Raw genomic sequence first — 16981 nt, forward strand, 5'->3', positions numbered from 1 at the left:
CCTGAAGAAACCCCGTCTCTATTAAAAGTACAAAATTAGCCAGGCATGGTAGCACATGCCTGTAATCCCAGCTACTTGGGAGGCTGAGGCAGGAGAATCGATTGAATATGGGAGGTGGAGGTTGTGGTGAGCCGAGATCATGCCACTGCACTCCAGCCTGAGAGACAAAAGCAAAACTCCGCCTCAAAAAAAAAAAAAAAGAAAAAGAAAAAAATTTCCGAAGACTCAAATGTGTATAGGAAGCAAAAACACACTTACATATTATTTTTTAAACAAGTACATCCCATGTTGTCAGGTAACAACACACTGTTACCCTACAAATTATAATTTACCCAAAGCAAATGCCTGGTTTTTAAGACCAAATGAAGTAATTTCTTTTCTTTTTTTTTTTTTTTTTTTGAGACGGAGTCTCACTGTGTCTCCCAGGCTGGAGTGCAGTGGCGCGATCTCGGCTCACTGCAAGCTCCGCCCCCCGGGTTCACGCCATTCTCCCGCCTCAGCCTCCCAAGCAGCTGGGACTACAGGCGCCCGCTACCATGCCCTACCACGCCGGCTAGTTTTTTGTATTTTTAGTAGAGACGGGGTTTCACCATGTTAGCCAGGATAGTCTCGATCTCCTGACCTCGTGATCCACCCGCCTCGGCCTCCCAAAGTGCTGGGATTACAGGCTTGAGCCACCGCGCCCGGCCTGGAGTAATTTATTTTCAACAAAATTTTGTAGTACAGATCAAGTAGTAACACAGTAGGTGAAAACCCACTGAATTTAGTGAAGGCACACATCTTTATCAGTGGTTCTGTTTTTCTACTGATAAATCATATAGAGAAGGAAGGCGTCAAAACATTCATCATTCCCAACTCTCCCTCTCTCTTTCTCACACCTCACCAGATGCAATGGGACAATCTGCTACTTCTGCTAGCAAGAAAGAAGACGGGGCCAGGTGCCATGGCTCATGCCTGTAATCCCAGCACTTTGGGAGGCTGAGGCGGGTGGATCACGAGGTCAGGAGATCAAGGCCATCCTGGCTAACACGGTGAAACCCTGTCTCCACTAAAAATACAAAAAATTAGCTGGGCATGGTGGCACACGCCTGTAGTTCCAGCTACTCAGGGGGCTGAGGCAGGAGAATCACTTGAATCCGGGAGGCAGAGGTTGCAGTGAGCCGAGATCACACCACTGCACTCCAGCCTGGGTGACAGAGTGAGACCCCATCTCAAAAAAAAAAAAAGAAAGAAAACAAAATAAAGGCCAGGCTCAGTGGCACACACCTGAAATCCCAGCACTCTGGGAGGCAGAGGCAGAAGGACTGCTTGAGGCCAGGAGTTCAAGACCAACCTGGCCAACATAGCAAGACTCTGTCTCTGGGGGAAAAAAAATCAACTATTACAGGAGCTTAAACATCTATAGCTGTAAGTACATAGAGTACAAGTTTGAAAACGGGTTCCTGAGAAATATTTCATCCCAATCAGGCAATGAGAATGTCTGCTAATCTGAAGCTGTTAGGAGAACTAAATCACTATAAAACCAAGTTACAGAACTGTATCATTGCAATTTCTTGATATACTCAACATGCTCACATAAGAAATCAGTTTTATGTTAAAAAAAAAAAAAAAAACTTACCTTAATGAATCTACCCACAATTTGAGATGTGTATTTTGGTAGCTGTTGTACTTTGCCAAGTAATATCAAAGACACTAAAATATACTTTTTATATGATTCTAACATGATATGACTGACCGCCATGGCAGGAGTAGTTATAGCCTAGGCAAAAGAAAAATGCTTACTGTAAAGAGAACATACCACAGTAGCAAACAGCAATCAACCACATGTATCACATTAATTATAAAGCAGTAATACTTTTTAAACGTCCCATTATTTTTATAACAGCCTTGAGATATAATTCATTTTATTTTATTTTTATTTATTTATTTTTTAGAGACAGGGTCTCGCTCTGTCATCTAGGTTGGAGTGCAGTGATATAATTATGGCTCACTGCACCCTCAAACTCCTTGGGTTCAAGCAATCTTCCTGCTTCAGCTTCCTGAGTACCTGCGACTACAGGCATGGGCCACCATGCTTGACTAATTTTAAAATTTTTGGGCCGGGCGCGGTGGCTCAAGCCTGTAATCCCAGCACTTTGGGAGGCTGAGATGGGCAGATCACGAGGTCAGGAGATCAAGATCATCCTGGCTAACATGGTGAAACCCTGTCTCTACTAAAAAATACAAAAAACTAGCCAGGCGAGGTGGCGGGCACCTGTAGTCCCAGCTACTCGGGAGGCTGTGGCAGGAGAATGGCGTAAACCCAGGAGGCGGAGCTTGCAGTGAGCTGAGATCGGGCCACTGCACTCCAGCCTGGGTGACACAGCGAGACTCCGTCTCAAAATAAAATAAAATAAAATAAAAAATAAAATAAAATAAAATTTTTGGCCGGGCACGGTAGCTCATGCCTGTAATCCCAGCACTTTGGGACGCCGAGGCAGGCAGATCACGAGGTCAGGAGATCAAGACGACCCTGTTTAACATGGTGAAACCCCATCTCTACTAAAAATATAAAAAATTAGCTAGGCATGGTGGTGGGCACCTGTAGTCCTAGCTACTCGGGAGGCTGAGGCAGGAGAATGGCATCAACCCGGGAGGTGGAGCTTGCAGTGAGCCGAGATCGCGCCACTGTACTGCAGCCTGGGTGACAAAGCGAGACCCCGTCTCAAAAAAAAAAAAAAATTTTTTTTGTAGAGATGGGGGTCTCACTATGCTGCTAAGGCTGGTCTTGAACTCCTGAGTTCAAGCAGTCCTCCCACTTCAGCATCCCAAAGTGCTGGGGGATTACTGGCATGAGCCGCCACGCCTGGCCACTTTCTTGTCTTTTTATTTTTGAGGTGGAGTCTTGCTCTGTCACCCAAGCTGGAGTGCAGTGGTGTGATCTTGGCTCACTGCAACCTCCATCTCCTGGTCCAAGAGATTATCCTGCCTCAGCATCCCGAGTAGCTGGGATTACAGGTGCCTGCTACCACGCCCAGCTAATTTTTGCATTTTTAGTAGACATTTTCACCACGTTGGCCAGGTTGATGTTGAATTCCTGACCTCAGGAGATTTGCCTGCCTCGGCCTCCCAATGTGCTGGGATTACAGGTGTGAGCCACCATGCCCAGCCTCTTGCTCTGTTTTTTTTTTTCTTTTGAGACGGAGTTTTGCTCTTGTTGCCCAGGCTGGAGTGCAATGGTGTGACCTCGGCTCACTGCAACCTCCGCCTCCTGGGTTCAAGTAATTCTCCTGCCTCAGCCTCCTGAGTAGCTAGGATTACAGGCATGCACCATCATGCCCGGCTAATTTTGTATTTTTAGTAGAGATGGGGTTTCTCCACGTTGATCAGGCTGGTCTCCAACTCCCAACCTCAGGTGATCCGCCCGCCTTGGCCTCCCAAAGTGCTGGGATTACAGGCATGAGCCACCGCACCCTCCCCTTCTTACCTTTTTAAAACACACATCATCTTGATATTTCAAGACCAGTTTGCTCATGAATTACTATATTTGGCTACAGCAATGATAATGCATCGAGTGGCTATGAAGTACATTTTTATAATTTTCTGAATGTGTAGTCTTAAAGAGAAGTCACCTTGAAGATTTGACCTGACTAGACACATGCTTTAATGACACCATTTCCGCCTACTGGCACCTTATGGTGGCCCTTCTCAGGTCCCCTCAACAGGGCACATCAACCACTCATTATGGTATGGTTCAGAGCCACGGATGTGTGTACGTGTGTGTATTATGTATTAGAATTCCAACTAAACTGAGCTCCCTGAAGGTTTTAAATATCCTTTATTAACACATGCTATGAACTAAAAAGGAAAGTATGAACATCTAGCTAATTTACCTTAAGACAACGGGTTTTGGGCCGGGCGCGGTGGCTCAAGCCTGTAATCCCAGCACTTTGGGAGGCCGAGACGGGCGGATCACAAGGTCAGGAGATCGAGACCATCCTGGCTAACATGGTGAAACCCCGTCTCTACTTTAAAAATACAAAAAACTAGCCGGGCGAGGTGGCGAGCGCCTGTAGTCCCAGCTACTCGGGAGGCTGAGGCAGGAGAATGGCATGAACCCGGGAGGCAGAGCTTGCAGTGAGCTGAGATCCGGCCACTGCACTCCAGCCTGGGCGGCAGAGCGAGACTCCGTCTCAAAAAAAAAAAAAGAAAAAAAAAAAAAAAGACAACGGGTTTATTAATCAATATTGTGTATCTCTTTTTCAAAGTCTGAGTAAAGCTCCAGAATAGTCTACCAAATTGTGTACTATGTTTCATTACACAGACACAGAAAGGGTGGGAGGGACTATTACTGTGTACTCCTCTATACCCTTTAAATTTTGAATCAAGAGAATGTTTCACTGAGTAAATAAAACTTAACAAAATACCACACATGGTTTTAGAATAAGACACATCCAAGATCATTCAGTTCAATCTCTTCCTTATATGCAAAGGAAGCTATAAAGGTCAAGAGATGTCATAACTTATCCCAAATCAGATAAGATATAAGTGCAAGCCTAGATTAGAACCCACCCACAAGTGCTCTTCTATGCACTGGCACTGCTCCTCAACTTAGGGATCAGGTTACCACCATTTACCTGATGACAGAGAAGCAGTCTCTGAAAGGACCACCACCTGAAACGGAGGCCCCGGGATCAGTCCACTCTAGCCACAAACCTATGGGATCACTTTTTTGATCACATGAGTTCAGAACAACCTCAGCTAATTTTTAGAGAAATGATTACCTGTTCATAAAAGTAGAGAGCTCTTTCAAAGTTCTTCAGCCCAGTATAGATCATTCCTCCATAATAATAGTAACATAAAAAGTGCTTTGCATCATAGGCTCCATTCTCTTTACAGATATCCATCATATCCACATCAAGATATGGAAGGGCAGGCTTAAAGCATTTTGCTAGCAAACAAAGCTGTGAACAAATTGATATTAAATCATCACTTTAATTTTACTTAGGCAGGTATTAGCAGAAGAAGAAAATTCATAGATTCCAGAAATTTCCAAATAATGTAATTGTGTTTTACATTTTATTGACTAAAATGATCTAAATGTCAACACATTTCATGTATCTGCTATCTGAAATGCTTAGGACCAGAAGTGTTTCAAATTTTGGAATATTTGCAGAATACATACCAGTTAAGCATCCCTAATCTGAAAACCTGAAATGCAATTGCTCCAATGAGCACTTTGAGTGCCAAGTTGGCACTCTAAAGATTTCAGATTTTGGAGCATTTTGGGTTTCAAATTTTCAGATTAGGACTAATCAACCTGTACTCCATTTTCTTAGCCATTCAGAATAAAATAGCATTACTTTTTTTTTTTTAATGAGACGGAGTCTCACTCTGTCACACAGGCTGGAGTGCAGTGGCACATCTCGGCTCACTGCAACCTCTGCCTCCCGGGTTCAAGTGATTCTCCTGCCTCAGCCTCCTGAGTAGCTGGGATTACATGCGTGTACCACCACACCCAGCTAATTTTTGTATTTTTAGTAGAGACGGGGTTTCACCACATTGGCCAGGCTGGTCTCGAACTCCTGACCTCAAGTGATCCATCCACCTTTGCCTCCGAATGTGCTAGGATTACAGGCGTCAGCCACCTCACCTGGTGGAGCATTTCTTTATAAAAAGCTAAACAGCTATAAGGCCAAGCATGCTATAGACGATTGAGAATAGAGAATTCTACAGACAAGACTCAGTTATCCCTTAACCTATCCCTACCCATCTGATTAGAGGGCAAAAGAGTGTGTCCTCTTTCTCTTTACTGAAGTAGTGGAATGGAAAGAGACCAGCATGGTGTAAGTAGAAGTGCTTCCTTTAATTAATCCTTTCCAGTGTTTTAATCCTTTAGGTAAATGTAGGGAATTGTGCAACTCAGCAAACCAAGCCCTTAGAACAGTTATCTAGCTAATGGAGACGCAGTGTAGACATGCATACGAACTCACTGAGCTATACACTTTAGTATTTTACTGTCTGTATGTTGTACCTCAATCACAATTTTTTTAAAACATTAAAAAAAGACACATCTTCATATGAAACTAGAACATGTGTTTGAAATAATCCACACACCATGTTATTCTTGAAGGAAACAATGTAAATACCCATGCAGACTTGTGAAACCATGGCATACTCATATTATAGACTACTCCGTACCTGTAGAGTACCACTACGGAATCATCTCCAAGATACGTTACATACAAAAAGCAAGCCACAGAAGAGTCTGCATAGATTAAAATTTGTGTAAAAAATGAGAAAATATATATTCATATTTGCTTTTATGTCCATAAAAAGTCTTTGGAAGGATACACAAAAAATTACTAACATAGTTTCCTTTTAGAGAAGAAATAGATGGCTAGCAAACAGAATGGAAAGGAGACTTCATTATATACCTGCCCTCCTCACAAAATAAGATAAATAAATGAGGCCAGGCATGGTGGTTCACGCCTGTAATCCCACCACTTTGGGAGGCTGAGGCAGGCGGATCACTTGAGGTCCGGAGTTCAAGACCAGCCTGGCCAACATGGTAAAACCCCATCTCTACCAAAAATACAAAAATTAGCCAGGTGTAGTGGTACACGTCCATAATCCCAGCTACTTAGGAGGCTGAGGCAGGAGAATTGCTTGAACCTGGGAGGCGGAGGTTATAGGGAGCCTAGATCGTGCCACTGCGCTCCAGCCTGGGCAACAGAGCAAGACTCTATCTCAAAAAAAAAAAAAAAAAAGGCCGGGCGCGGTGGCTCACGCCTGTAATCCCAGCACTTTGGGAGGCCGAGGCGGGCGGATCACAAGGTCAGGAGATCGAGACCACGGTGAAACCCCGTCTCTACTAAAAATACAAAAAATTAGCCAGGCGCGGTTGTGGGCGCCTGTAGTCCCAGCTACTCGGGAGGCTGAGGCAGGAGAATGGCGTGAACCCGGGAGGTGGAGCTTACAGTGAGCCGAGATCGCGCCACTGCACTCCAGCCTGGGCGACAGAGCCAGACTCCGTCTCAAAAAAAAAAAAAAAAAAAAAAAAAGATAAACGAGTAACATTTTATGGTGTAAGAAGTTAGATATGTTCAGTCTCAGGTTCCACAATTTTTTTTTTCTTGAGACAGAGTTTGATTCTTACGGCCCTGGTTGGAATACAATGGTGCAATCTCGGCTCACCACAACCTCTGCCTCCTGGGTTCACGCAATTCTCCTGCCTCAGCCTCCCAAGTAGCTGAGATTACAGGCATGTGCCACCACGCCCAGTTAATTTTGTATTTTTAGTAAAGACGGGGTTTCTCCATGTTGGTCAGGCTGGTCTAGAACTCCAGACCTCAGGTGATCCACCAGCCTCAGCCTCCCAGTGTTGGGATCACAGGTGTGAGCCACCACACCCAGCAGGTTCACAATTTTAAAAGAATGATTCAGGATTTTTTAAAAAGTTACAACTAGGGCTGGGCGTGGTGGCTCACACCTGTAATCCCAGCACTCTGGGAGGCTGAGGCGGGTGGATCGCAAGGTCAGGAAGGAGTTCAAGGCCAGCCTGGCCAACGTGGTGAAACCCTGTTCTACTAAAAATACAAAAATTAGCCAGGTGTGGTGGTGGGTGCCTGTAGTCGCAGCTACTCAAGAGGCTGAGGCAGGAGAATTGCTTGAACCCGGGAGGCAGAGGTTGCAGTGAGCTGAGATCGTTCCACTGCACTCCAGCCTGGATGACAAAGCAAGAATCTGTCTAAAAAAAAAAGTTACAAGAATTAATTATCCTATCTGTTCAACAAGCTTACTAGTTGAGCCCTATCCTAGAGTTTGCATCCAGCACCCGCCTGAATGTAACAGATGTACCTACATATTCTGACTTCTATAACACATCACAATATCCGCCAACTTGCCTTCGTTTATCAAACCCAATGTTGAGCAAGCCCATCAACAACCTACACCTCTGAGTTGGTGTGAATCACACACTTTGGCTGCTTACCTGGCAGAGATCAGCATGTATTGAGGTCAGCTGGTTTGTATTCATCTGCATCTTGTCTATGGCTTGCTTAAGGATGCCAATTCCTCGCAGGGGCTGTCAGAAATGACATCTCTTTCAGATAAGTTCTCAAAGATGGCAGCACATTGGATCTTATGTTGTCACTTACAAATAAAAAATAACACTAATTGATAGGTTCCTTTAAATAGCAATATGAGGTTTCCATACTCTTTCAGGAAATTTCTGTACCATTTAAGTCAGAAAATGTTTTCTTAAGCTGTTTCTTGGAATTTTTAGATAACTCAGCACCATTTTTTAAATCATAAAAAGCTTTTATTTTTACAATGAAGATCAATAATAAAAAACAGTATTACTTTCTGAACAGTTCATTATATTAACATCTAAACAAACGAAAACTTTCCAAATCACTTATTATACAAGAGACAACAGCCTATGTTTAGGAAAATTACTTGTGGATAAGGGTGTTGGCATTTTCCCATAGGGCAGTCTACCCCTTAACTGGTAGTAAATTACTACCAAAACTAATACCATAGATTTTAAAAGGACTGTTTCCTGCCCTGATTATAAATAACAAGACCAAGTGTCAAATGAGGCATAATCTGTTTTTGAAAGACTAAAATATAGTCTCTTCCAAAATTGCTGGGCACGGTGGCTCACACCTGTAATCCCAGCATTTTGGGAGGTCAAGGTGGGTGGATCACGAGGTCAGGAGATTGAGATCATCCTGGCCAACGTGGCAAAACCCCGTCTCTACTAAAAATACAAAAATTAGCTGGGCATGGTGGCATGCGCCTGTAGTAACAGCTACTAAGGAGGCTGAGGCAGGAAAATCGCTTGAACCAGGGAGGCAGAGGTTGCAGTGAGCTGAGATCGTTCCACTGCACCCCACCCTCGGCAACAGAGCAAGACTCCATCTCAAAAAAAAAAATATATATATATATATGAAGAGACTAAAAATAGCTCAATAACTTACAGCTTTTTCAAAAACTCATGATTTTTCTTAACCATCTCTTTCAAACACAGTTACTTAGTACTACAAAATAACAACTGGTTCTATTTTCAGCCTCTTTCAAACCACTAATCTTAAATTCGCTTTCAAGTTAAAAAGAAACAACTGTCTGGTGCAGCGGCTCACACCTGTAATCTCAGCACTTTGGGAGGCTGAAGCAGGCGGATCATCTGAGGTCACGAGTTCTAGAGACTAGCCTGGCCAACACAGCAAAACCTCACCTCTATTAAAAATACAAAAATCATTGGGAGGCCGAGGCAGGCGGATCACCTGAGGTCAGGAATTCGAGACCAGCCTGGCCAAACATGGTGAAACCCTGTCTCTACTAAAATTAGCCGGGCATGGTAGCTGTAATCCTAGCTACTCGGGAGGCTGAGGCAGGAGAATTGCTTGAACCCAGGAGGCAGAGGTTGCAGTGAGCCGAGATTGTGCCATTGCACTCCAGCCTGGGTGACAGAGCAAGACTCTGTCTCAAAAAACAAAACAAAAATCAGCTGGGAAAGGTGGCACGTGCCTGTAGTCCCAGTTACTCAGGAGGCTGAGGCACGAGAATCGCCTGAAGCCGGGAGGTGGAGGTTGCAGTGAGCTGAGATCACACCACTGCACTCCAGCCTAGGCAACAGAATGAGACTCCAATTCAAAAAAATAAATAACTAAATAAAAACTTTAAAAACCCACATTATAGGATGAGCGTGGTGGCTCACACCTGTAATCCCAGCACTTTGGGAGGCTGAGGCGGTTGGATCACGACGTCAGGAGATCAAGACCATCCTGTCTAACATGGTCTCTACTAAAAATACAAAACATTAGCCGGGGGTGGTGGCAGGCGCCTGTAGTCCCAGCTACTCGGGAGGCTGAGGCAGGAGAATGGCATGAACCCAGGAGGCAGAGGTTACAGTGAGCCGAGATTGCACAACTGCACTCCAGCCTGGGAGACAGAGCGAGACTCTGTCTCAAAACAAACAAAAAAACAAAAAAAACCCATATTATAAATTGTGTTAATATTATAAAAGATAAAGACTGAAGCACTGTTCCAGATTAAGGGACACTAAAGAGACAAAGCAATGTAATGCAATCCATGGTCCATGGTTTTCTTTTGCTATATGGTACACTGTCTGAACAGCTAATGTCCTTTTATAGCAAAAGACAGTCCTTTTCACTGGCCAAAAATCTAAATGGGGTCCGTCAATTCGTTGATGAATTATATTAACGTTCATTTCTGGGCCGGGCGTGGTGGCTCCCGCCTGTAATCCTAGCACTTTGGGAGGCCAAGGCGGGAGGACTGCCTGAGCTCAGGAGTTCAAGACCAGTCTGGCAACATGGTGAAACCCAGTCTCTACTAAAATACAAAAAATTAGCTGGGCGTGGCAGCATGCACCTGTAGTCCCCAGCTACTCAGGAGGCTGAGGCAGAATTGCTTGAACCTGGGAGGCAGAGGTTGCAGTGAGCAGAGATGGTGCCATTGCACTCCAGCCCAGGCATCAGTGCGAGCCTCTGTCTCCGAAAAAAAAATAAAATAAAAAAAGTAAGAGTTCATTTCTGGATGCTGACCATTACACTGTGCTATGTAAGAGAATGTCCTAATTTTTAGGCTTTACCCACTGAAGTATTTAGGGATAAAGAACAGCAATAGCATATCTGCAATTTACTTTCCAATGGCTCAGAATAAAAGAGAGAGGAAGAGAAAAAAAGAATAAGTGTGATAAAATGTTAACATTTGGAGAATCTAGGTGAAATGTATGAGGATTTGTGGTGTTATTCTTAAAGCTTTTTGTAAGGCTAAAATAATGTCCTAATTAAAAGTTAAAACAAAAAATGTAACAGACAAAACCCAGCATATTACAACATAAAGGGAACTAGCAGCTGGTTGCAGTGGCTCACGCCTGTAATCCCAGCACTCTGGGAGGCCGAGGCGGGCAGATCATGAGGTCAGGAGATCGAGACCACGGTGAAACCCCATCTCTACTAAAAATGCAAAAAATTAGCCGGGTGTGGTGGCAGGCGCCTGTAGTCCCAGCTACTCGGGAGGCTGTGACAGAAGAATGACGTGAACCCAGGAGGCGGAGCTTACAGTGAGCCGAGATTGTGCCACTGCACTCCAGCCTGGGTGACAGAGCGAGACTCTGTCTCAAAAACAAAAAAACAACAACAAAAAAACACATGGTACTAGCTTGGTAATTCCAACTACTTGCTGGTTCCAGCAGCAGCCTCCCTGGGCGCCACACCTCCCCATGCCCCCACCTCATTCAGGGGACATGGGGGCTTCCTGTGCTTACAGCAATGACTGTGAGTGCTCTCAAGTGACCACAGATATCTAGGTGGTGGATGCTAAGTACTAACCGGAATCTTAATAAAGTAGTTCACTGTGTAAGCTAGTTACATATTTTAACAAAACTAGGAATACTTGAATAGTATTTCTTACCTGTTTTCTTTCCACAAGTGCATTTGTTAGCTGATGGCAAAGCCCAGCAACTAGATACAATAACAAAATATTGAAAATATAAATATAACCACAAGGGCAAAATATTTTCAATGGAGAATAAAATGTTATTTAGCTTACAAGTGTCTGTTGCATATCGAATGTGCTCCCCATTACAAGTACTGATGAAGAGTTGAACCTGTGAGAATAGCGTTTCAAAGTCAGGAACACTGGGCATAGAAAACTTCACAAACCTAGAATAAGGAGAAAATAATCAAATTACCCTGATAGTTCATGGGATAAAATACAGAAGCAACGTATCCAAGAAATCCATCCTGCCTCTGATACTCTGTAAAATTAAATGAGCAACAGTATTTTTTAGAATTAAGAACTAGGCCAGGACAGTGGCTCATGACTGTAATCCAAGCACTTTCAGAGTCAGAGGCAGGAGGACTGCTAAAGGCCAGGAGTTTGAGACCAGTCTGGGCAACATGGTAAGACCCTGTCTCTACTACAAAAAATGAATTAGCCAGGCGTGGAGGTGCATACCTGTAGTTGCAGATACTTGGGAGGCTGAGGCTGGAGGATCACTTGTGCCTAGAAGGTTGAGGCTGCAGTCAGCTATGATCATGCCACTGCACTCCAGCCTGAGTGACAGAGCAAGATCCAGTTTTAAAAAGCAAATAAATAAGAACTAGAATCTGTGAGATTTTCCTGACCTGATTATTTTGCACAATCAAGATACAGAACAGACACAAATAAGGGTTAAGAAAAATATGTGGCTGGGCACGGTGGCTCACGCCTGTAATCCCAGCACTTTGGGAGGCTGAGGTGGGTGGATCACGAGGTCAGGAGATCGAGACCAGCTGGCTAACACGGTGAAACCCCATCTCTACTAAAAATACAAAAAATTAGCCGGGCGTGGTGGTGGGCACCTGTAATCCCAGCTGCTTGGGAGGCTGAGGCAGGAGAATGGCATGAACCTGGGAGGCTGAGCTTGCAGTAAGCCGAGATTGTGCCACTGCACTCTGCAGCCTGGGCAACAGAGCGAGACTCCATCTCAAAAAAAAAAAAAAACCCCAGAAAAAAGAAAAATATGTTTATGCCCAGCACGGTGGCTCACACTTGTAATCCCAGCACTTTGGGAGGCCAAGGCGGGTGGATCACCTGAGGTCAGGAGTTCGAGACCAGCATGACAAACATGGAAAAACCCCGTCTCTACTAAAAATACAAAAAATTAGCCAGGCGTGGTGGTGCATGCATGCCTGTAATAACAGCTACTTGGGAGGCTGAGGTAGAATCACTTGAATGCGGGAGGTGGAGGTTGCAGTTAGCTGAAATGGTGCCATTGCACTCCAGCCTGTGCAAAAAGAGCAAAACTCCATCTCAAAAAAAAAAAAAAAAAAAAAAAAAAATATATATATATATATATATGTTTAATAAGGAACAACTTTCAAGATGAAAAATTCCACTAAATGAAGCCAAATAGGCTGGGCATGGTGGCTCAAGCCTGTAATCCCAGCACTTTGGGAGGCCGAGGTGGGCAGATCACAAAGTCAGGAGCTTGAGATCAGCCTAGCCAATGTGGTGAAACCCCATCTCTACAAAAACACAAAAATTAGCCGGCCGTGGTGGCACATGCCTGTAGTCCCAGCTACTCAGGAGGCTGAGACAGGAGAATTGCTTGAACCTAGGAGGCGGAGGTTGCAGTGAGCCGAGATCGTGCCACTGTACTCCAGCCTGTGAGACAGAGCAAGACTGTCTCAAAAAAAAAAAAAAAAAAAGGCCGGGCGTGGTGGCTCACGCCTGTAATCCCAACGCTTTGGGAGGCCGAGGTGATTGGATCACAAGGTCAGGAGATTGAGACCATTCTGGCTAACACGGTGAAACCCCGTCTCTGCTAAAAATACAAAAAATTAGCCAGGCATGGTGGCAGGCACCTCTAGTCCCAGCTACTCGGGAGGCTGAGGCAAGAGAATGGCGTGAACCTGGGAGGCAGAGCTTAAGGTGAGCCTAGATCGCGCCAGTGCACTCCAGCCTGGGCGACAGAGCGAGACTCCGTCTCAACAAACAAACAAACAAACAAAAAATCAGTTGTTGCAGGTGGGCATAGTGGCTCCTGCCTGTAATCCCAACACTTTGGGAGGCAGAGGCAGGTGGATCACTTGAGGCCAGAAGCTCCAGACCAGCCTGGCCATCCACTGAAACCCTGTCTTTACTAATATAAAAATTAGTCAGGTGTGGTGGCGCACACTTGTAGTCCCAGCTACTCAGGAGGCTGAGTCATGAGAACTGCTTGAGCCTGGAAGGCAGAGGCTGCAGTGAGCTGAGATTGCACCACTGCACTCCAGCCTGGACGACAGAGGGAGACTCCGTCTCAAAACAAAAAACAAAAAACTGTTGTTGCTTTTCCTGTTTTGAGGACATACTAAGGGGGACCAAGAGTGAGAGCTATGGGCGGGCTGGAGGTGGGCAGAGGCTTAGGTTAAAGATGCTGCCATCAGCAGCTGTGTGGTCTACTTGGGAATAACACTGACAGAACAACTGATGGGCAGGACAGGAGGAGTGGAGTGGTGAGGAGGAGGACTCAGGTGATCCTTCCCAAGTAACTCGGCAGATGGTGCCATCAACTGCCATAAGAAACACTCCAAGGCGGCGCTGGTGATAGGTTTTAGGAGAGAAATCATGTAAACTAGCACTATTAAGGCAATGGTTGTAAGTAAATTTCAAGTTCTTTTCTTTTTTTTTTTTTTGAGACGGAGTCTCGCTCTGTCGCCCAGGCTGGAGTGCAGTGGCCGGATCTCAGCTCATTGCAAGCTCCGACTCCCAGGTTTAGGCCATTCTCCTGTCTCAGCCTCCCGAGGAGGTGGGACTACGGGCGCCCGCCACCTCGCCCAGCTAGTTTTTTTGTATTTTTTAGTAGAGACAGGGTTTCACCAGGTTAGCCAGGATGGTCTCGATCTCCTGACCTCATGATCCGCCCGTCTTGGCCTCCCAAAGTGCTAGGATTACAGGCTTGAGCCACAGCGCCCGGCCAGAAATTTCAAGTTCTTTTCTAGAAAAAAAAAGTACTGTTGAAACATAATTTCAAGAAAAACCAGGGCAGACACTGTGGCTCACACTTCTAATCTCAGCACTTTGGGAGGCCAAGGCAGGCAGATTACTTGAGGTCAAGAATTCAAGACCAACCTGGCCAACGTGGCAAAATCCGGTCTCTACTAATAATATGAAAGTTAGCTGGGCATACTGGCATGCGCCTATAGTCCCAGCTACTTGGGAGGCCAAGGCAGGAGAATCACTTGAACTGAGGAGGCAGAGGCTGCAGTGAGCAGAGGTCCCGCCACTGCACTGCAGCCTGGGGGACAGAGTGAAACTGTGTCTCAAAGGAAAAAAAAAAAAAAGCAAGCTGGGTGCAGTGGCTCACGCCTGTAATCCCAGCACTTTGGGAGGCCAAGGTGGGCGGACCATGAGGTCAGGAGTTCAAGACCAGCCTCGTCAACACAGTGAAACCCCCTCCCTACTAAAAATACAAAAATTTGCTGGGTGTGGTGGCATGCACCTGTAGTCCCAGCTACTTGGGAGGCTGAGGTGGGAGAATCGCTTGAACCTGGGAGGCGGAAGTTGCAGTGAGCTGAGACCACACCACTGCACTCTAGTCGGGATGACAAAGTGAGACTGTCTCAAAAAAAAAAAAAAAAAAAAAAAAAAAAGAAGAAAAGAAAAACTAAATGGATATTACCTAACCGTAATTTCTCCTACATCTTTTTTTTTTTTTTTTTTTTTTTTTTGAGACAGAGTCTTGCTCTGTCACCCAGGCTGGGGTGCAGTGGCCGGATCTCAGCTCACTGCAAGCTCCGCCTCCCGGGTTTAGACCATTCTCCTGCCTCAGCCTCCCGAGTAGCTGGGACTACAGGCGCCCGCCACCTCGCCCGGCTAGTTTTTTGTATTTTTTAGTAGAGACGGGGTTTCACCGTGTTAGCCAGGATGGTCTCGATCTCCTGACCTCGTGATCCGCCCGTCTCGGCCTCCCAAAGTGCTGGGATTACAGGCTTAAGCCACCGCGCCCGGCCTCTCCTACATCTTTTGGTTTGTCTACTTCCAACTGTACTGCATTATTTGACTTAACAATGTCACCATACATCCGTATTTACACTGTGTAATTATTAGACACATGAGAAACAATTTCACTTGGGGTTCACAATAGGTCAGTGAGGCATTGCAACTGCCAGTTTATAAATAAAAACGTGAAGCTCAGGGCCAGGAGCGGTGGCTCACACCTGTAATCCCAGCATTTTGGGAGGCCTAGGCAGGCAGATCACGAGGTCAGGAGGTCAAGACCATCCTGGCTAACACGGTGAAACCCCGTCTCTACTGAAAATACAAAAAATTAGCCGGGCATAGTAGCGGGCACCTGTAGCCCCAGCTACTCAGCCTGTAGTCCCAGCTACTCGAGAGGCTGAGGCAGGAAAATGGCGTGAACCCGGGAGGCGGAGCTTGCAGTGAGCCGAGATCGCGCCACTGTACTCCAGCCTGGGCAACAGAGCTAAGCTCCATCTCAAAAAAAATAAAATAAAATAAAATAAAAATAAAAATAAAAAATATGAAGCTCTGGGCCCCACAACTCAAAATTGGAAGAATATACAGATTCAAAACCAGGGTCCTCAGCCAGAATCTCAGGGTTCTTTCCATCCCTTACCTAACACATACAATGGTAAAGCACCTTACAGCTTCAAAATGCTTTCATGTCCATTACTCACCTGATACATACATATATGTGAGTTTATGTGTGTATAAAACACGCATGCTGGCCGGGCGTGGTGGCTCAAGCCTGTAATCCCAGCACTTTGGGAGGCCGAGACGGGCGGATCACGAGGTCAGGAGATCGAGACCATCCTGGCTAACACGGTGAAACCCCGTCTCTACTAAAAAATACAAAAAAAAAAAAACTAGCCGGGCGAGGTGGCAGGCGCCTGTAGTCCCAGCTACTTGAGAGGCTGAGGCAGGAGAATGGCGTAAACCCGGGAGGCGGAGCTTGCAGTGAGCTGAGATCCGGCCACTGCACTCCAGCCTGGGCGACACAGCGAGACTCCGTCTCAAAAAAAAAAAAAAAAAAAAAAATGCATGCTGTCTGTTCTTTTTTGAGATAGGGTCTTGATGTCACTCAGGCTGAAATGCACTAGTGCAAGCATAGCTCACTGTAGCCTTGACCTCCCAGCCTCAAGCAATCCTCCCACTTCAGCCTCCTGGGTAGCTGGGACCACAGGCATGCGCCACCACACCCGGCTTTTTTTTGGGGGGCGGGGGTGGGAGACAAGGTCTTGCTCTGTCACCCAGGCAGAAGTGCAGTGGCACGAGCACAGCTCACTGCAGCTTCAATCTCCTGGACTCAAGTGATCCTCCCACCTCAGCCTCCTGAGTAGCCAGGACCACGGGTGTACACCACCACGCCTGCCTAATTTTTGTACTTTTTGTAAAGACAGGGTTTCGCCATGTTTCCCAGGCTAGTCTCGAACTCCTGAGCTCAGGCAATCTGCCCACCTCAGCCTCCCAAAGTCCTGGGATT

The 16981-nt window shown here is 45.7% G+C and overlaps 1 protein-coding gene across 5 annotated transcripts in view; it reads right to left on the reverse strand.

The window, feature by feature from the left end:
• The window catches only part of COPS3 (COP9 signalosome subunit 3), a 38419-nt gene that overhangs the window by 12990 nt on the left and 8448 nt on the right, over positions 1–16981 (reverse strand). The window contains exons 3-8 of one of the 5 annotated variants that reach the window (XM_074018699.1): positions 11968–12065; positions 11560–11672; positions 11422–11471; positions 7973–8065; positions 4764–4943; positions 1619–1759 (exon numbers count right to left, since the gene is read on the reverse strand). In XM_074018699.1, the coding sequence (XP_073874800.1) occupies positions 1619–1759; positions 4764–4943; positions 7973–8065; positions 11422–11471; positions 11560–11656 (561 nt within the window). In that variant the 5' untranslated portion in view covers positions 11657–11672; positions 11968–12065. Of the gene's footprint in view, positions 1–1618; positions 1760–4763; positions 4944–7972; positions 8134–11421; positions 11472–11559; positions 11673–11967; positions 12066–16981 lie in introns of all 5 variants that reach the window. The other 4 variants (XM_074018700.1, XM_045375285.2, XM_065532831.2 and 1 more) reach the window with 4 other exon arrangements.

This window comes from Macaca fascicularis, chromosome 16 (assembly GCF_037993035.2).
Source record: "Macaca fascicularis isolate 582-1 chromosome 16, T2T-MFA8v1.1".
Classification (NCBI taxonomy): domain Eukaryota; kingdom Metazoa; phylum Chordata; class Mammalia; order Primates; family Cercopithecidae; genus Macaca; species Macaca fascicularis.